The sequence below is a fragment of the Netta rufina genome (genome assembly GCF_964035555.1).
Source record: "Netta rufina genome assembly, chromosome: 1".
Taxonomy (NCBI): domain Eukaryota; kingdom Metazoa; phylum Chordata; class Aves; order Anseriformes; family Anatidae; genus Netta; species Netta rufina.
The window spans coordinates 194,265,303-194,286,882 of NC_140123.1; the positions used below are offsets into that span (position 1 = coordinate 194,265,303).

Consider the following 21,580-nt stretch of genomic DNA (forward strand, 5'->3'; position numbering starts at 1 on the left):
GGAGAAGGAAGTAATAAATAAATGTTGACATTTGGAAACTGCTATAGAATTTTGGATCTACTGTGCTGAGAAGATAGAAGCTCGCTTTAGCCCATTGCTTTAATTATTCTGATCTGTCATGTGAAAATACTTTTTAGTATTAAGTTTGTAACATCAGTTCATGTTCATAGAGTTTGCACTTTTACATGGAGTGTGATAATGTATTACAGTGTAATATGCTTTAGGGGTTTCTCTGGGCTGTTATTTAAGAGTGTTGTCTTTATGTTAATCTAGGCTTGTTGTTTTTAGAAAGCATTACATTGAAATCAACTTTTCTTTGCATATTGTCAGGACTCTAGCAAAAAAAAAATCATCTTGGAAGCTTTTTGTAAGAGCTTTCTGTATAGCAGTAACTCTTAGCATATACTTCTTACTTGTTACCATATACTTCTTAGTCTTAGCATATACTTCTATACTTGTTACCAGTGATGTTTTTGAGAGAGGAAAAAAAAACCCACAAACCATATTTCCTCTTTAGGAATGGATAGACTTCTTTATTAGAGCTTCAAGTAAAGAAGAAACATAAAAGTTTCAGCAGCTGCTCTGTGGCTGAGGGAATTGATCATGGGAACAGAAAGGAACAAACTGCTTGAGCAGATGCTGCTTCTGCAGACGCTCCTGTTCCCCGGTTCAAATCTATAGGGTAATTTTTGTCAGTCTTGATTTCCGGTTTAATGTAATAATAAATTATATAAGAAGCCTCTGTGCTAGCCAGGAAATATTGGTATCAAGAAGAGCTGGAAAGGCTGGCAAACCAGCCGACCACCTACTCTCCTTCCCCATTAGTAAGAAGCATTGAGTTGTTTCTGTATGAAGATGCACTGATTCTTTCATCGCTGAAAAGAATTCCAAGAGGCTCAGTGTGTTCTGTCAACAAATATCAACTATTTCTTAAAGATTGCTGAGGATCTCCGGAGATCTGTTGTTCTTATAGGAAACTTTTTTTTTTTTTTTTTTTTTTTTTTTTTTTGAGACATTCACTGATGATCAAGGTAGAAATTTGTTAAGTCCAAGCTCTCTAAGTGAGGGAATCAACTGCTGCTTGTTTAACAGGGGCATGTTCTGTGCTTCAGCAAAGTGCCCAGACTAGGGCCAAAGCGATAAACCACAGTGCACGTTTCGTGTTGTTATAGTTGATGGGCTCCTCCTTGGCGGAGACACTGAGACTTGCCCACTGCTTAAGCTATGCAGCGGTTTGACTCTTTCTGCTTTCTGAATGCAGTGTAAGCTTTCCTTTAATTCTGACTATCGTAGCCTGCGGTAATATTGTGTAACTGTCATTTTGCCTGCTTCGGATAAATTTAATTTTGCCTCTTTGTAATGAATCACACTTGGATTCCAGTAATTGGTACTCTGTAAATTTGAGCAATAGAAGCACGTAGTAGTAGGAGCATTCTGCTTATCCCTACCTGAGCTGGGTAATAGTTCATTTCAGTAACTGACTGACTTGCTTCTATGACTTACTTTTTGAGGAACATTACTTGCTTATATGACTTTGGGAAATATTTTTAATGCTTAATTTGTCCTATACACTTCATATATACACTGTATATTTGCTGTTACATACTGCTTTAAATGTTCACATTTTTAATTAACATCTATATTTTTCTTTTAGTCGATCATAGCCGGGTTAAACTGACTTTAAAAACTCCTCCCCAAGATTCAGACTACATTAATGCAAACTTTATTAAGGTATGTATTATTATCTTAACAGCTTTAAAAGTTGTTCTAAGCTTTTATTTCAGATCAGTGTAGTTTTAATGTTATAGTCTGAGATGAGAATTCAAAGCCACGAGGAAAAATTTTCTTTCACTATGGCTTGAATAAATTTACAAACCTAATGCCATTTTATAAAGCAATTTAGGTTCTAATATTGCTCTAAGTTTAAGTATAATATGAAATACTTTAAAGTCACAGTCAACCAAATTGGAACATTTTACCTCAGCAAAGTTAAATATGATTGTTTTAACAGTTGATATCATTAAAAATTCCAGATTTTGGGAAGCTGTTTTAAGAGATCCTAAATGAGGCATTTGACAATTTGTTTGCTAGTATGTACTTCTTGCTGTTTATTGCAGAAGTGTGGCAATGGAATTGTACCTAACATTCTTAAAACCAAGCCAGAATTTGGCTAAAAAACTTTTAGACTTCAGTTTTACATGGTGAATTTCCTGGCCTTTCTCTGTAGACTTATTCTGATGCTGTTTGTAACAGTAATGCTAATTCAGAAACAGGTGTTCTTGTAAATCTTGTTTCTTGAATATTTAGCTTGCAAAGTTAAACATAAATGTCTTCAGTTCAAGTTTTATATACAAAAATCTTTATTTTTCTTTTAAATATGGTATTTCTTATTTTTTCATGGAGTTTGCTTTGACAGAAATAATCAAATTTTGATCATTAAATGTGTAATAAGTAATGAGAACTTAAAGAGAATGTTCAGAATTGAAACACAGAGAAATTATTAGCTTAATGGTTTCTGCTGCAATCTCTCCCAGCACAGTATCTGTTATCTTAGACCCACTTGAAATCACCAGCAAAATACCTGCTAATGTAAATGGGATTCATATTTCATATTCACCCTTCCTGTTGGATCCAACAAGATCTAATTTTATATAATTGTAAATGAAAACTTCTCATTTAGTGTTGATAAGTTTTCTTTTAAACATTTATTGTTCCTTTGTGCAATTTTAGGGAGTACATGGGCCGAAAGCATATGTTGCTACCCAGGGACCATTAGCAAATACAGTAATAGACTTTTGGAGGATGATATGGGAATACAATGTTGCCGTAAGTACCTAATTAAAAACAAAAATTGTGTATTACTCCATTTCATGGTACAGGGATTGTGTATTTCTTTTTGTCTGAGCTAGCTATTATCAAGAATACTGATGGTGATTTAGTCAATTTTTTAGCAGTAGTTCATCCCAGATCTGAATTTTGTAGCTTAAATAGCATTCTGTATGTCATTATTGAATTTAAAAATGTAAATAAAGTGTAATAATTTAAGTGTATGTGAAATTATGCATTTTTATTAATAGGTCAGTACTTGATTATGTTTGTCCTTTACAAGACCTTACAGCTCTGACTTAGGGTGGACTATCAATATCAGATGTAGAAGCAGCATTTGAAAACAAAAGCCTGCCTTTCTAGTTTTGTTAATTTTGGGTTACTTGTTGGTTTATGTTTTCTACATCTCTTCAAATAGTTACTGTCAGGAGTTAACTTCCAAGTATTATTCAATATGGACTTGCCTAATTTCTGCAATTATTTTTTTTTGTTTTACCTGACATGTAAGATGTAGTTACTTATTACTGTAACAAACAGCATATCTTTTGGTGCTTTTTATTGTATTATTTATTGTATTTTATAGTACTAGTGTTGTGGATTATTTTGTATGGGATAGAACTTGGATACTATTTTAGAATTAAAAGAATATACATCTGCATGTAAGAAGATACTATTAATTAGTCTCTTCAATAGTTTGAAGTGTACCTGTGTCTTCTCAGTTAGAAGCAAGCAGTAAAGTGTTTGTGAATTTACTTGATCCAAAGCTAGATAATGTCAAATGTTTTTTTTCTTTTCAGATAATTGTAATGGCCTGTCGAGAATTTGAAATGGGAAGGGTAAGTATGCTAATATGAACATAAGTGAGCGTTGCCCATGTAGGGCAATATGCCAATATCCATGAAACCGTGTGAAATCCATAGCTATAAAAGTCATCTGCCAGACTAAATTAGAATATATGCCCTTATATTTCTGTGCAAAACAAATAATATGACTGGTCTTCCTTGTTCTGTTCGTAGTGTTATATTATTATCTGGAAGTTCTATCAGTGCAATATACATTACATTTTTGTATAAAGAACTGAACTAGTTGTCGGTTTGTGGACATGTTACTTAGGATAAAAGTCCTGCCCTTACTGGAATGTAGGCCAACTATCAAAATCCTGAGTCCTTCAGAATTTCCTGTCAATTGATACAGCTGCAAAAACAATCTATCTTCTTAAGTCTCTGTTGTATTCTTAAGACTGAGAAGGAAAAAAATGTGGTCCAGAATTGTTAACTCTGAACTTACAGAAACACTAGATTTGCTTTTGTAGCTTCCCACTGTATGACGCATACTTGCACATATGTAGGTAGTCATGAAGTTCATGTCCTGCTTTGTTTTTTTTGTGCAGTTTTGTTTGTTTTGGATACCAAAAGAAAGGACATGTTAATATCTTAAAAGAAGTTTAGCTACCACTTAATCACCAGGCACCGGTAGCCACATATTAGGAAGCACCGAATAGGCAAGAAAATAAAGCATTAGAGATTATCATCATCTGCTTTTTCTGCTGTTAATCATCTTTCAATATTACACGTTAACTAAATTAGAATTTTTTGTTTTTACAGAAAAAATGTGAACGCTACTGGCCATTGTATGGAGAAGCAGCAGTAACTTTTGGACCATTTCGTGTTTCATGTGTAAGTATAAAGCTTTGTAAAATAACTTTGAAGGATTTAATGCTTCCATAGCTTAAAATAGCTATTCAACTTGTATCAGCCTTGTATTACAAACAAATACTTCTTTAGTTATTCAGTACCAAACTTTAAACCAAGAATCTCAAAAGAAATCCATGGAAAGTGATGTGTCCCTGTAAGCTTTGTGGTTTTTTTTGGATGCTCCATAATTTAAAATAAAAAGCGGGTAACGTACGTGCACTGGTTTTGTTTCTTGTGTCATTTCTTTAGATTTAAATCGTGTAGTTTTGAATGTCTGTACCATGCTCAAGAATTTAGATAATAGTCATGCAGGTGTTTCTCTCCATTAGCACTTGTGCATTCTGGATGTGCATGAGAAATGAAAGCAATACTGGAATAGTTTATTTTCTTTAAGGTACATGAAGTTAAGTAGCATGAATAGAGAAAATGGAAACTATAGTTGTTATGTTTTTTTGTTTGTTTTTTTTTTTTGTTTTGTTTTGTTTTTTTGTTTTTTTTACTTCTGTTGGTAATGGATATATCTAAAAATATTTCCTTTGCTACCGTTGTTGCTCTTCGAAGCAAAACAAAAATGAGTATCGTTAAGGAGGTCTGAAGCTTTTCCTGGAGAATTCCCAAGGTGAACTACTTAAGCTATAAATCCAGAAAGATGAAAGTATGCATGTTTCCATTGCATGTTGCATCGGTGTTTTCAACAGTTCTGATCTCTAAGCATAACTGCTAGAACACCTAGTTTTGATACTAGCTTATAAATGATAACTTAAGGATTTCTGAGAGATTAAATATGCAGAAAGAGGGCCTGTGGATAACTCCTACACTAAGCACAACAGGGAATTGAAAGCAATCATTCTTTTGGCACCTTGTCGTCTCAGATTGCACAAGAGTACAATTTCTGAAACCCCAGTGCATCTTTGCAATTACCTATCATATCTAGAAGAAGTTGTATAGTAAAAGAAATCAAGATATAATTATCACTTCACAAAAGGGGACCACTTACATAGCAGACGTTCACTTTGTTGCTTGTGAGATATTCAGAACATGAGTGTAAATAAGGTATATGGGAGCCTAGTCACAAAAAATAAATTTGGGAGTTTAAGATCAGTGTTCCTTGGATGTGGAATAGTATCTGTTTGACTTCATACATGCCCGTTTATGTATGGTCTTTCTTGCTTTAAATATGTTTGCAGCCAATTTTGTCCCAATTCTGGCTCTTGGAGTTGTGATCACATCAAGATTTTGCTTCCATATGATGCCAGGGTCCATCCAGTCTTTCACAACGTCTTTAACAGTAGAGGAGAAAATAAACTGTGTGTAGGATGATTCTTCTCCTTGTACTTGTTGCCAGCTTTCTAGCAAGGACTTTTTAATTGGGATTATCTGGGTTATCATTATTTTTATAATATAGTAGACCATGAATTTGACGAACTTTTTCATATGGGATTTTTTTTTGTCACCTGTTCTTTCTGATATTCACATCATTGTGGACACGCTTTCTGGTGTCCTTATTTTTAATCTTCCCATCTGGTAGTTTAATCAGGTCCTTCATAGTTTAAGTTATGACAAATAGTGAATGACACCTATTTAGCTTCTTTATATCACATTTCCCAGTTTTCTGATTACTAATTTCAAATGTGTAGATTCTCTCACATTCCAGCACTTAACCTATTCCTATACTTATCTAGTCTGGAAGATAAGTTTCCCATTTTATACCATAAGGGTTTAGTTTTCTAACAGCTCTGGTCACACAACAACACACAGCAACTTGATCACAACCTAAAGGTAAAGCTGAGTACTGATAGTTCTTTTGATGATGGAATGATTTTTATTTCATTTCTTGCTTCAAAGAAGAACTGTAAGAAATAGGCAGGACAGGATTTTTGTCTCAAAATGCTGTTGTGGTTCCCTTTCATTGTATCCTACTGATGTCATATGGATAATTTTGATCTTACTGGTAAGTTAACAAGTCTGAAGGTGCTTGCTGCTTGTAATTTCCAGGATTGCTACAGAATTTTCAGAACGTATAAGTGTATAGTTATCTTCTTAACCTGAGGCTGACTTAGACAACAAGTCTTTGACATCTTCTGTTGTTATTGCTATCCTTACAGATCAGTAGAACAGCCTGAACATAATACTAGTCTAATGTTACTAGAGCAACATAATACCCTTCTTAGCTATTTAAATACTTTGTGGCACTTAAATCCATTGAGATTCAGTAGTGTATTTTAAAGCTGTTATGTCAGCTCATTTGCTTTCATTAATCTCCACAGGCAGCACTTCACATTATTCTCTGTTTCTTCTGTATGACACTGGTGTCCCTTCTATTAAATTGGTATTTCTCTGACACTCTGGTTAGCTTTTTTAGCTACACCAGTTTACAGCAGTAAAAATACGCAGGTCAAAAGTTCCTGGATCACCTTTCTGCTAAGGTAGTTCCCAGTACTGGAAAAATTGTGGGATCAGATATGTACCACTGTGAGTACAGGGAAGGAGAGAACAACTTGGTGATCTGGATCTCTGAACAGTTGTGAAACTACACCTTAAAAATGGCCTTAACTGTTATAAAAGCTCTCTTTAAAGCTGGAGGATTTACTCAGGAGCTAGTGATTCAGTATTCCCTGGAGCTTCTGAAACAGTGGAACTGAAAACCCCTACATGGATTGCCAGACTGTTCTTAATTCTCCATAGCTTCAAGTTATCTGTTTGGAACAGAGTTGCTGCTATTTTCTAGTTGATATACTTTAAAAAGCTCAGTTAGAGCTAACATGCCACCTTATCAAGTTGTTATTAATTCTGCCTTGAAGTAGTCTACCAAGAACTAAGTATACTTCAAGTTGATCTTCTTGGGAAAGCATGTATCTAAAAATTTTAGTCCATAAAGCTTCTGAGTAGCTTTTTTCTACCTCAAATTGATTTAAAATTGATTTTTCTACCTAAATTGATTTTAAAACCATTGGGGGGGAGGAGGGTTCCTTTCCTGGATCTAGTGGGTGATAGTCACATACCCGACAAGTATTTGTGAAAAGGATCAAGTGTACATCATAACGGACTTCTGAGCTGTAGCTGAGGATGCGTTACCATTTGGTGCAGTGGTGGTGTACGTGGGCTCCATTGCTGCTAGATATGCAGTATCTCCTACAAGGTAGTGCAACTATTTTCTTGATGGAACATGGAAAATTCCCACTATGAGAAAAGAACTTAAGACACACATGCAGTCTCTTAAATTCACTGTGGAAAGCTGGAGCATGTAAGTTTTCTAAGGCACCTTCGGTTAGTGCTCTTACTGATATTTCAAGTACAATAATATTGCTTGACAGGTGCAGTATAAACCTTCTTTGGTGTTCCAAAGGTGGATTTGAAAATCCTAGGAGCCTAGAAGTTATGTTTTTTGGTCACAATCAAGATAATTATAATGATCCATTAACATGCACCCCTAGCTGAAAATAACCAAGGTGGGGTGGAGTGAAAGTGGATGTGAAAGGACAGAGTGATAAAAGGCTGAAGCTGATACAACAGAAGTGTTGGAAAAGGATGGCTGTGGGAGGAAAACTGTTAATGAATTAATGCATGGAGAAATAAAGCAGAAGTAGTGCTTTGAAATACTATTACAAGGACTTTGTTTCAGGTGCAGCGTATTCACTTAGAAAACACCCATTTTTATTTTAAATAAAAGCAAAATCTTTCACAAGTGTCTTGTGTACAGCAAGCTATGCTGTTGCTGTTTTAGAGTTAACATTGATCGTCCCTTTCTGGGAAAATCATAGATATGCAAACAGTAAATAAATAAAGAAAAAAAAAAAACAAACTGAATTTGAATCTTAGTTATTTTACTGCATGCTTCATATCCATCTCTTTATCCATTCATTATTGTTTTCTCTTATTTAGGAAGCTGAGCAAGCAAGAACAGATTACTTCATTAGGACATTATTACTTGAATTTCAAAATGTAAGTATGTGAAAAAAATTTCATCTTTCTCACTTTTCAACTTTGATTTAATGATTGGTCAAAAGTTCTTAAAAATCATACAATGGAGGGAACTGATCAAATCTCCTTACTTTTTTAGGTGCTGGTTGTGTATGTAAATCATCAGCGTAGAGGTGATGTTGAAAGTCTAGTATATAAGAAAAGCATAGTGAAACTGTTTTTTTTCCTCTGATGTATGTTCTTGGTTAGTCAAAGTAATATAATCTTTAATAGCGTGTGTTAACTAGAAAGCTGCTGTGAACCTTGCAGAATTTTACTTGTTACACAAGCTGAAAACATGACTACAAACTAAATCAGACTTGTCAAAAGAAACTGTTTCCTTTTAGTCAACTTCTTGGGTAAAGTGTAAGTATTTGTTAGAATTCATCCCATAAACTTGTATTTATTGTCCAGAGGGTTTTACAATGTTAAAGGATATTTCTGATGCCCATTAATACGTTTGTACTGACAAATAAAAATAAAGCAAGGACAATGTCATGATTTTTTCAAGTTTTCTTTCTCTTTAAAAAAAAAAAAAAAGTACTCTGCTCTATGGAGTTCAAATATTTCTGAACATACAATATGTTCTTGCAAGTTAAGTTACGTTATCTTCCTGCTTGGTAAACTTCTGCAAGGGAAACAGGAGAGTGGTGTGTAGTTATATCCAAGGGTTAAGATAGAAATGTACTTTTAAAAGAGAGCTCAGGACTTCTGAAGAGTTTTATCTTCAAGAATGCATGTTTGGTAAGCCAATTCACATACAGTATTTGCTGGCAGTTGAGCATAGTTATAATTAGTCTCTTTATAGAAAAAAATAGTTCATTCATCTTGGTTAAAATCTTGTGTCTCAAAGAACTGCTGTAAATCATGAAACTGACTGGATAAAGCTAAGTATCAAGTGTGTTGATTGTATATAGGATTTATCTGTTCAGTGAAATAAGAGCACTTGCATTCTCCTATAAGGGTTAAGAGCGAATGAACTTAAATGCCAAATTTGGGGTGGCAGTTCATTTTTCTGAAAAGTAAGCCAGTAAAAAATAAATGAAGAGCTCTCCTGCAAAACCACAAAGGTTGACAGTCTGCTTTAAAGGATACCTGTCATCTTGATTGGCATCCTGTAATAAGAAATTGCTTATTACAAGTTAGTTTCAGTTGGGCTTATTTTCTTTAGCAGTACTTTGTTCCGTGTCAATGACAGATCACAACAGTTGTGAAAACCACTTCATTATTAAGTGGTGTTTAGCATGAATTTGTGTTAACTGCAGCTTCCTAGGTGTTTGTAGCAAGACATGAATTTAAGCAGTTCATCTTGTAGTGTTTCCTGAATGCTCAAAACTGACCATGCTATGAAACCTTTTATAGCAGCAATTGTCTGCGTAACAACTGTGGTTTTTGTAACATTTACTGAAATGGTGCACTTAATTTCTTTTCAGTTCTGTTTTTAAAAACCCCAAAGCAGAACCTAAGTTATTTTTAATACTTGAACTTTATGAGAACTGGCTACTTCAGAAACTGTAGCTTTTCTTATAGTTTGCTTGCATATACTGTAAATGCAAAACATATTCTCCTACAATTTGACTTCTACAATTTCATGGGATGCCTGTGTTACATGAAAACTGCAGCTTTTACTTAGTTTTAACATGTTTTTGGTCTTAGCCCAGAGCCCAGAGTTTACTTTCTTTTAAGGAGTAATGTAGGGCTTAACGAGATACATTGATGTTCAACCTCAGCAGCTGATAAAATGATCTTTCTTCAAACTTACCTAGTAAATTTGTTTCAGTATTTCTGTGAGGTTTTATCTTCCTGTTAGAAACAGATCTATGCTGCATAGATGGGCAGTGAATTGTCGACTTTTCATCTTATCTTGAAGAATTCTAAATATAGGCTTGAACTAGGGAGGAAAATATGTGTTTGTGGTACAAATATCCTCTTAAGATCACTTTCCAGTTTTCTAGAATAAGAGACAAGACAAGTCCCTTCTGTAAACTTTTCAATGGAGTAGCATTCAAAACGCTACATGGAGGGTAAAAAATAGAAAAGGTTATAACTACGTAAGTTAGCATATAAGTTATTCCAATTCCTATGAGGAAAAACAGCTTGAAACCTAAAGATTATTTTAAATTAAAACACCAGGTTCTTTCTTAAAGTTACAATAAAAAAGGACTATGAAGGTTCTTCAGAGTTGTTTCTGACAGTTCTGCAGATGTGAAAAATCAGTCTCTTTAAATGTAATTAACTGGAAGTTCTTGATGAACCATAGTAGGAAGCTGTAATTTTTCTTCTTCCCTGCTGATGTCATTGGCTTTGCATAATCAGTTGCATTTCTATATAAATTTATTTTCTTAGACTGGGTTTTCTTTTGATTTTACTAGCTATGGTGTTTTCACTGGTTTGATAGTGTCCAAAGTAGCTGTTTCAGGTGTAAGATAAGTTTATGTGCTCACAGACCCACAAGTTTACTTTAAAATAAGTGCAGTAGAGGAAGGGGATTTTCTTCTGAGTGACAGAAAAGAAAAGCCATGGAATGTACACCCCCCGATAGGCGAGAGGAGACAAACAGTATCAACAGACACAAAGGCTGAGGTACTCAACAACTTTCTCTCAGTCTTCCCTGCCATTCAGGCTTCCTGAGCCTCTGGGCAGTGGCTGGGCGAGCAAAGTCCCTCCCACTGTAAGTGAAAAGCAGGTTTGAGACCACCTGAAGGAATTAAACAGGTACAAGTCTATGGGGCCTGATGCCATGCATCCCAAGGTCTTGCAGGAACTGGCTGATGGAGTTGCCAAGACTCTCTCTATCATGTTTGAAAAGTCCTGCCAGTCAGGCCATGTCCCCAGTGACTGGAAAAAGGGAAACATCACTCCTATTTTTAAAAAGAGTAGAAAGGAGGACCTGGGAAACTTACAGCCCAGTGAACATCACTTGCCTCTGTGCCTGGGAAAGCAATGGAACTGATCCACCTGGAAGAGATGTTACGGCACGTGCAGGACAAGGAGGTGATCGGAGCCAGACAGCACGGCTTCACCAAGGGCAAATCCTGCCTGACCAATCTGGTGGCCTTCTGTGATGGAACGGTTGCATCAGTTGTCAAGGGAAGAGCAACCAATGTCATCTACCTGGGCTTCTGCAAGACCAGAATCCATATCCAGGTGGAGGCTGGTGATGAGTGCTGTCCCTAAAAGGTCCATCTTAAGACCAGTGTTGTCTAAAATCCATGGGATCGAGTGCACCCTCAGCATGTTTGCAGGTGACAACAAGCTGATGAGTGGTGCAGTTGGTACAATGGGATGGCGAGATGCCATCCAAAGGGACTTGGATAAGCTTGAAGTGAGCCAGTGTGAATCTCGTGATGTTCAACAAGGCCAAGTGCAGGGTGCTGCACCTGGGTTGGAGCAATCCCAGACATGAGTACAAACTGGGAGATGAACTCACTGAGAGCAGCCCTGCAGAGAGAGAGTTTGGGGTTCTGGTGGACAAAAGGCTCGACATGAGGCAGCAGTGTGTGCTTTCAGCCCAGAAGGCCAACTGCATACAGTATTTTCATACAATAAACAGCTTTGATTGTCCAAGCTAACCAAACAAAGTAAGGAGCCTCACAGAAGTACTTATTTCGTAAAAGCCTCTCAAATATTTATTATTTACACATTTCTCCCTCTATCTCCCTTAGGAGACTCGTAGTGTCTATCAGTTTCATTATGTTAACTGGCCTGACCATGATGTCCCATCATCTTTTGATTCTATTCTGGACATGATCAGCTTGATGAGAGAATACCAGGAACATGAAGATGTACCAATTTGTATACACTGCAGGTATCAAGTACATTTATTTTTAAAGCTTATATACTTTTTTAAATTTAGAATTCTGGTATGAGTTGCACTAGTTTTCGTTTTCTAAGAAGGAATGTTTGCTCATGTCAGAACGTAGCTCAAAACAATATAGTCCTCATGGCCTGAAAAATTCATGCCACAATAAAATTTGATTGTTTCAGCTGAAGACACAATACCTGTCATGAGAGAATTACTCTTTGAAAAGGAAGTAGTTTTGTGGTTCTTAAGACATTTAAATCATCATTAGGACAAACTATAAAGATTATTGCAGGTCATATATGGAGGAACATATATATTTCAACATGGAAACATTTATCAAAGGCTCCTTTTGCAATATGGTAGGCTACAGAGCAGGTGCAGACTAATCACCACACTTTAGCTTCTGAATGGCAAGCCTTTGCTTCCAAGCAGCAATTTCATCCTTGACTTGAAATTTGGCTAGCAGAAATACTGCTGAAACTAACCTGCCATAAAAATGTTTTGGCAAGGTGATGATAAGTTCTCTGGGAAGTTTTTGATTGTGATATTTGAACCTTTTCTTTTTTTTTTAAACAGCAAAAGTTAATGTATGATATGTGGGAAAAACTGAATTTAAATTAGTAAGCCAGATAATAATCAATTGTTGGAGGCTTATTTACTCTTTATAACTTGGTTGTTCTCTACAAATGTAGAAATCTACTGCATGGTGTTTTAATTTGACATTATAAGTAACTGGAGTCTAAACCCAAAAGGAACTTCTTTAATACTGAGATACATTTCACTTCGTCCTGTTTTTCTTGAATGTTAGTAAAACTTTACAACCATATAATTCTAATCCAACAAAAATACATCATTACAACTTTATCTGTAATATAGATGCATTCATTCCATTATAAAGAATAAATGTGATTGTTAGCTGTCATTTTTTGTAACTTGCTTATTTTCTGCTTTTTATCTAAAACTAGATACGATTCTGAATCAGAAAAATGTGGGGACTCTGTGAATGTGTTGTTCTTATACTTTTACAGAATCCCTACTTTTGATGTAGTGGTAACTAGGAATAATGTGAGCATTAAAAATGTCAACATGGAAACATCTTCCATGATTGTGGTTCTGATTGCTGTGAAAAACTTACATTAAAAACTAATGTTCTATTTTGCACTGCTACATGTTTGATTTTAGTGTTATTGTGATACACTGAGCAAGCTTAAAATAATAGTCAAGGGATTTAATTTTCTTTTCCATGTGGACTCTGGAAACATAAAAATTGTAGTGTCTTTTCAACCGTTTAGAGCAACTTCTAACATAACAAACTGTTTGTGTTCGTAGTGCAGGGTGTGGAAGAACAGGAGCCATCTGTGCCATAGATTATACATGGAATTTGCTTAAAGCTGGGGTAAGGAATCTTTTAAAAAAAAAAAAAAAAAAAAGAAATTTTGTGACATTCTATCATTTCATAACAGTGATGAGCTCCCAAACGTACTAAAATTGTGCAATGTTTCAAAACATTCCAAAAATCTTACAACAGATTGGATATTTAGTTTCATCTTTCATCATTTTTGCTTTTGTGTGAACTTACTTTGTTTTGACAGTAAGTTTTTATCTTACAGAAAAGTAGTTGTAGAATCATACTGTTTGAATATATTTCAATATAAAGTGACTCTGAATTGAACCTTTTCAACGTCTCTGGTTAATCTTGTAGCTTCTGAAGTCTCAAGATTTCAAATGTATAGGGATAAACAAAAATACTGGGATTTCTAGGTTATGCAACATCATTATTGTTCAAGTGCCTTATTAATCCCACTTGCCATCAATATAAATTGGATGTCTCATTCTCAAAATTCTTTAAGTGTTCTTATCTGGTCTAAAACAAATGTTTAAAACCAATTCTGGAGAAGAATTGTTCTTCAAAAAGAATTCTAAATAGCTTCGAAGTCCAGAGAACAGATTGTCCACACCTACATAACTCAGACATGCAAAAGCTGATAGACAGCCTAAAGTGTTGCTGTTCTTACAAATAATTGTCAATATCATTGACTTCCTTCTGTATTTCAGAAAATACCTGAAGAATTCAATGTATTTAATTTAATACAGGAAATGAGGACGCAAAGGCATTCTGCAGTGCAGACAAAGGTACAGTTTGAAATGGATCTTTCATACCATCGTTCTTTTAAAGATCTCATGCACTAATTTTTATCTCATGACCTACTCTAGGAGCAGTATGAACTTGTCCATCGAGCCATAGCACAACTGTTTGAAAAGCAGCTGCAAAAATACGAAAGTTGTGCAGACTGGAAGATTGCAGATGGAGTGGTATGTATCTTTCCCATATGCGTTTCAATTAGTTGTAGCTGTTAGATTCTGATAACAGTTTTTGCTGTAAAGTTGAATTTTTAAGATTGTGTTCAATTGCACTAGGGAAGATGCAGAACTTGGACTACAAGTGTTTTTTACCTGACTATGGAGTTACACTATACTTAGCTTATGCTGAAGACTTGATTGTAAAAGTTATGTCAGGTAATTGAAAGAATAGTTACCATATATACCGAATGTAACTGCATTGGGGAAAGCTAGAAAGAATTCTAGCATGAATGAAACACAGGACTTCAGTGCAATATCTAAATTGAGAAATGTGCTCGTACCTTGAAAAGGTGATGCTAGTTGACAGCTGCTCTTTGTTCTTTTGCATTGACTAGCATTAGTTACTGCAGAACTGGTATCTTCATAACACATTAAATTTTGTCTAAGCATGACCTTTTGGAATTTATCTGTTAAATAATATAATGAAGAGCAAATTGAAATTAAACAATCTACATGTGTGTATGAACTCTACTTGTTCAATCTTTATCTTAAACTCAAAAGGCAAAATCTTCATCCAGGTTTTCTTCTCCTGCTCCCTTTTCATAGGAACCCAATTTTAAACTAGTAGCCAAGCATTAATCTGATTCTTCAGCTGAGAGCTGGGTATTGCATGGTATTGTGTGCTACATTGGTCCTGTCCCAACACAGCCTTGGTGTAGCTGAGCAGAACTGGTAATGAGTGATCATACTAAGCTGTCACATGGCGTTGAGGTAGTGTTTGCACTGGAACATGTTGGGGAAAGGAAAAATAACTTAAACGCCTTTGTCAGGAAGTTTCTTGCTCTACCCATTTAATAAAAGTGGAAAAGAAACTCAAAAATATATACTAATTAATGATCATGGCATTTGAGGATTTTTCTTTACATCTTTCCTTTTTAAACTTCATAGCCCCTGATTTATTTGTTTTTATTTTTTTAATGTTTGATATATTTTCCAGTTTACTGGTGGGCACTACATGAAAAATGGCTTGTATAGTCTGTCTTTTCTTTCTTCCCGTGGTCCAAAAATGCATACTGCCCTTTACCTTTGTTTTTATTCAGGAATTGTTGTAGCTTCTGTAGCCCTTTAAAGGGACTATTAGTAGTGTCTTGAAGACCCTTTGCAATATCTGGAATCATGAAAGCAATTTTAAATCTGAAGTGGTGAGGACTTTTTTTTGGCCCTTACAGTAAATCACGAAATAAGAGATTGCCTTTAACACTCAAATACAGTATTTTCTACAGCTTTCTCAAAGGCTGGACATACCGCCTTTATTATTTCATCATATTGAGAAAAAAAAGTTTTATTTTAGGGGTTTAGCTTTTCTATATTGTTCTTTCTAGAAAGCCTGAAACTTTTTTCCTTCCTGGAAAGAAAGGCATGCATCATTTTATTAACTCTCTTTAGAATCTGTATCAATTCATGCAATAGTTCTCAGGTCTGGAGTCGTGAAAAGAAACTTTGTGGGCTAAATACAATATTGATAGGATAGGCTGTTTTAATTTAAATGAGTGGAGTTTGATATTCAGCCTAGCTGAATTGTAAATTCTCATTTTATTTCTGATGAATGAGTATGATAACCTCTGGAAAGTGCAGATATATTGGCTTTGTACAGAAGGTTCCTTCCCAGATCTTATTCTGCCTAGCAGAAGTGAGCCTTTACTCTTTTGCGCCAAATGTACAGGAAGCCATTTTCCTGTTAGTAGGTTGGGTGAGAAACATTCGAGTTCATATATAGGAATAATCAGATTATCTTAGGACAATTCATCCTGAGCATGTTTTGGTGGTAGGAAATCCATAACCCAGCAATGAGTTTGTGGATGTCTTTGTTGTCTTCTGGCTTTGGAACTACTTAGTTTTGGAGCATATAACAGTATCTGAGTGGTGGTTTATATTAGTAACAGTTAAAAATCTGGATCACAGTTTATAGTGGTCACATAGCCTAACTATATAAATTAAGCTGTTTTAGTGGAAATTGTCATGACAGCATGCTGGCTGCAATGTTATGGTAGTTTTCTGTCTACAAAGTACAGTTTTAGTGTGTAGGGAAGCTCCAGTTACTTCTTTCCCCCCACTGTAGTTGTCCTAATCCTTGTGCAGCGTGTGTGTATTAGAAATAGTAGCTATGACTAACTAATATATTGCAGTGTTTCATCATTTATAATCTAAGCTCCTTTATTTGTTACTTCAAAATAGTGTAGCAGTTTGTGCTACACTGCCAGTAGAAGCGATGGGATGTCTGGATTGTTCTGCTTCTCAAAGGTCAGTCAGGAAAACAAGTAACCATTTACATGTACATGGTGATTAAGAGTATCACATTAAGAGCGATTAATAGGATCATGTTCAGGGTGAGGTCCTTAGGTATCTCTTAAAGATGGACAAAAACTATTTGTGTAATTAAGAAACTTCTTTGGTACGAATCAAAATCCATACTTTCTCAAAGATGCTATAGTGACTGTGGAATCTTGTACATGTGAAGGGTTTTAATTGTATTCTGTGAAAATGAATCCAAATAAAAGAACATGCCTACTTCTGATATAGTGCTGCTATAGGAGGCAGTACGGAAAGGTGAAAGACAATTTCCTCTTTTTCATCCGATAGATTTCTGATAGTACTCTGAAGGGCTGGCCTACTCTGTAAGGTTTGTTCCATGGTTTTATAGTCCAATTGTCTTTCCAGCTTCTAGCATTGCTTGAAACAAATTGAGTTACTTAAGCTTTGTAAGCAGAGTTTGCCAGTAACATCACAGTAAAAAGTTAATCTGATTGGCAATGGGTAGTGGCATTCACAGGGAAGTAGCTTAGACACAATGCCGAACGTGTGTTCCGGTGAACTTGCCAACTCTGCCCTGCTGGAAACAATACTGTAAAAAGTCAAACAAAAACAAATGAGCAAAACAAAAGCCACACTTAGTGGTTAGAATTCCGCTAGAATTCTATTTTATAAATGCAATTTGATGAATTCAAAACCTTATAGAAAATGTACTTGTGAAATAGTGTAATAATTGTATACTATTACATTAAGTACAGTAGCACTTACTGTGAATTGCTTACATGATTTAAGTGTTCTTAAAATGAGAGTATGGAAAGCACAAATTATATGAGGAAAAGCCTTCTTCAGATGCCAGGAAGCACTTTGGACTGTCCCAGCACTAGACAAATTTCAGGGCAAAGATTCCTTTGCTTCTCAGAAGCAGGGAATCCCTGACCAAATAAGAAAAGACTCAAGTGCTAAACTTGATATTCACAACTATTCCTTCTCTCTCTCCCTCCCTCAAATAGTAGGACTCTTAATTTCTCAAGTGATTAAAATGGAGCAGAGTCTGGAACGTGGCCCTCTCTCCATTGAAACTCTTGATCACATTGCCATGTATTTGGAAGTCAGTCCATCTCTTTTTTTTTTCCAGTACTGCTGTAAAAATATTACACTTGGTTTTGTGTTTGGAAGCTGAAACAGATGTGAGCTGATCAGTGTTGATCATCTGATAAGATCTCAATCAATATCGTATGTGCTTCTTGAGGGGCATCTCCATGACCTGAAGTGAACCAAGGTTGTCTTGCAAAATGTGAATCAGATGGATTTCCATCGAGTTGGATGTCCTGTGTGTAGGAAAAGGAAAATAGATTAAAGGAGAAGCAAACAACAAAAATTCTACTGTCTGTTGAGAAATGCTTCTTGTTGAATTTTGTCACTTGACAGTAAAAAACATGTTACAGTACTTAAAGTCTTTGTGCTGTACCCTCATCCACTAAAAGAAACTTTATTAATAAACATTTTCCTTAAAATATGACATTTCTAGTACTTAAAGTATCTCTTGCACTTTTTCCTGTAAAAGTGGCACAATTATATTACTGTAGTGGTTTGTGCTTTTAGAAGCTGTGGAAAAAGCAGCTGCTGTAAGAAGAATGTGGATGTCCAAATATTAGTGGTTTGGAAACTAAGTGAAAAGACTTCACTATTGAAATTCTCTTTGCTGTTTTGAATCTTGGAAAGAGATTTTTAGCTGTTATAGCATTGTAAAAAATCTTGTGTGTCTTCAGAGACCTTCAACTTGCTGCCTATGCTCAGAAAGTTGTATTTAGCTGAGTTATTTGAGTGTATTACTTCAGTCTCAAATACTTCTTTTATCTGGTGATGCTCTGTGGTTCCCATGCTGCTTTATGATAAGGGAAAAAGGAAAATCTAGATTCCTTTTAAGGGAAACCATGAGATGACTTCTGGAAGAGTCTTTGTATTAAATTTTATAGTATTTCACCAGTACAAAAACCTTCTGAGTGACAGTAAAGGTTTCTATGGTGAGTTTCAAAAGAAAACTATGTATTGCATTTCCTGGACAAAGAGTTCTTGAATTGTAGGCAATGCCTGTGAAATCTCAGTTTAAAACTGATCTTCTATTTACTCAAAGTTAGTGACAACTCAGTTTTGTAATTCAGCCACTGGAGGAGGCAGATGGAGAAAGGGACCCACCCTCGGGAGGAGATAATAGCAAAATTTAGGTCATCTGAGCAAGCTGCATTCAGAAACTGCATTTGCCATGAGAATTCCTTATTTATTTGCACGGACACAGGAACATGAGTTATTTAGTATGCATTCTTGCAGACAAAATAACCTACACTTCCCATCCAAGTATTTGGCTTTATGAAATACTGCAGTGACAAATAAAAAGACCGTATGTGTATAGGACTTAACACTATATCTAGAAATTCCTAGCTACTGTGAGCATTTTTCACTTGATATCGCTCATATCATGGGATTCACTCATATCATGGGACCTCCTGAACTGTTCAGCATCTGATCCTTGTAGAGGTAAACATGCAAAAAGCTTCTATTCTTTTGTTTCCCCACGTACTGTTGATGCTTCCATTTTCTTTAAATGAGAAGCCTGCCACAATAGGACAGGTAAGAAAGCAGGACATTTTGCCAAACACTTACTTAATTGAATAAATTGCATATTTGCTAATCCATTTAAAAATACTAATAATTCTGCACAGTGACCCCTGCAAAATACATACGTTTTACTTTTTTTCTAAGCTGATGCTTTTCTTTTTCAAAATTGTATTCTGCCCTAAAATATGACATCTGTTTAGAGAACCAACAGAGTGCTGACTGATGCCAATAAGCTCTGATTAGGAAGGCTGGAAGGCTTTTCCTTAATACTGCCATCTGCTCTTCTTAGTGGCTGAGGTCATCCCTGAGATACCCTACATTCGCTTTTCGAGTTGTACTTCTCTCTGTGCTAGTTGTTCGCCATGCTTACCAATACCCTTATTTAGACATGTGACTGAAGGAGAAATCTGAGAGTAGGTATTGCTCAAGTATGCTTAAAATGCTGGTTGTTTGCTACCGCTCCTGACACAGAACTGGGAACAAGTAGCAGAGTGGCTCTGAGTTCAGTAAGCGGGATTTCTTAAGATAAAAGCAAGGAGAAGAGGTCCAGTAGTAACTGAGCACAATCACTTAAATGCTGCAGTAGCATAACGTTAATGTGATGACTGTTTTCATTCCTATGTGGGTTAGCATATCTGTCTACTGCCTTCCTTTTTGTCATCTTCAGCCTTTTAAGTAAAAATCCTCTCCTTACTAGGATACAAGTTGTGTTAAATTAAGTGAAGCCTTCACAGAATCATCAGTCAGTGGAGCTAATTAAGCAATGTAGTGAAGTTCCTCTTTTTTGGTGACAATTCCTGTAACGTTCTTGCTCCTGACATTTGAGGTTGGACATGTTTCTAAGTATATCAAAGTGTGTTTTACTGCTAGTAGCAAAAATGGTGGAGCGCTGCCTTGTCCCTTGGGTTACTTTTGCCTGTTTCAAGCAGAAACTGAGCTTCTCACTGTATAGATACAGAGCCTAAAAAAAATCCAACTGGCATATGTTAGTTTCTTTAATAAGCTCTTCCTTCTGCCTGGGAGAAAAGTGTATCTCAGGCAAAATTCTGTTTGACAAATGTTTCACTTTGCAAAGAGAGCAGGGATGCAGCTGCTGGTTTGTATTCTGGACAAGTTGGTCTACATTGCAGCAGGCACACCCTCTCCCTTGTCAGTAACTCTTAAAAATCTAGTGCTTAAACATGCTATTTGCGTTCCTTAGAACTTTTCTGCTGGTGTGGAACTGGACCAGAATACTTTTCTGGTTTGTTGTAGGGTGGAGAAGTTAGTGGCAAGGGTGGGAAACATTCTCTGTGGTGTCTCACTCTACATTCTCTGTGCCTGATGAAGCTTTAAAGTGCTGTGGAGAAGCAAGGCAGAACATCATGCCCTTCTCCAGGATGCAGTTGCATTAGTTGGTTATAACTCTGCTTGCTGATACAGGGTCTTATTATTGCAATCTTGATGCATTTAGGGCTATCCGTAGTAATGACTACATATGGGAGAAGATCAGAGATAAATTTGCACATCTTGAGGTGAAGGGGACACAACCAGTGAGCTGGAAACAGAATTGCAGTTTTGGGATACTGCGAGTGTCCCCATCTTTGGCACCATCCTTCTGAGTGCTGCTGCGCCTGAATGTGGGCAATCAAGTTAGTTTTTATGTAGGTTAAGGACAAAATCAGTCTGCATAATTGCTCGCTACTTGAAGCCAAAAATGTGGAATTGTGTTTTTTTTTTTTTTTCATATTTGACAGGAAGGTAGTAGAAGGATCAGAGGTCCCTGGTAGCATCCCCTTCCATCAATGACTAGAAAGTGATAATAGACTTTTATTTTTTTTTAATTAGCATGTCTGGAGTAGTTTGCAGCTAAATTTCAGAAGTCCTCTGGGCGCTTAATTTTTTTTCATGTTGTGGAATGCTGACAAAAGATATGCAGGCACAAAGATACCCTTTCAAAATAAATGAGGTTCTGCTTTAAATTTACAGATCAAGCATGGCATTAATGGTACTTTTTTCTTAATATCTCATCAGCCATTTCAGTTGCTGTATTTTCTTGAACAGTGGCTTTTTGGGCAGTGTGTTGTAT

General features: G+C 35.9%; 1 protein-coding gene across 1 annotated transcript in view; it reads left to right on the top strand.

Annotated features, from left to right (window-relative positions):
* PTPN12 (protein tyrosine phosphatase non-receptor type 12) overlaps positions 1–21,580 on the top strand; it is a 75,303-nt gene that overhangs the window by 34,492 nt on the left and 19,231 nt on the right. Inside the window, exons 3-11 of the mRNA XM_084304673.1 lie at positions 1,655–1,731; positions 2,731–2,826; positions 3,624–3,662; positions 4,431–4,502; positions 8,403–8,462; positions 12,146–12,288; positions 13,615–13,681; positions 14,341–14,418; positions 14,500–14,598. Coding sequence (XP_084160799.1) covers positions 1,655–1,731; positions 2,731–2,826; positions 3,624–3,662; positions 4,431–4,502; positions 8,403–8,462; positions 12,146–12,288; positions 13,615–13,681; positions 14,341–14,418; positions 14,500–14,598 — 731 coding nt within the window. The remainder of the gene's footprint in view (positions 1–1,654; positions 1,732–2,730; positions 2,827–3,623; positions 3,663–4,430; positions 4,503–8,402; positions 8,463–12,145; positions 12,289–13,614; positions 13,682–14,340; positions 14,419–14,499; positions 14,599–21,580) is intronic.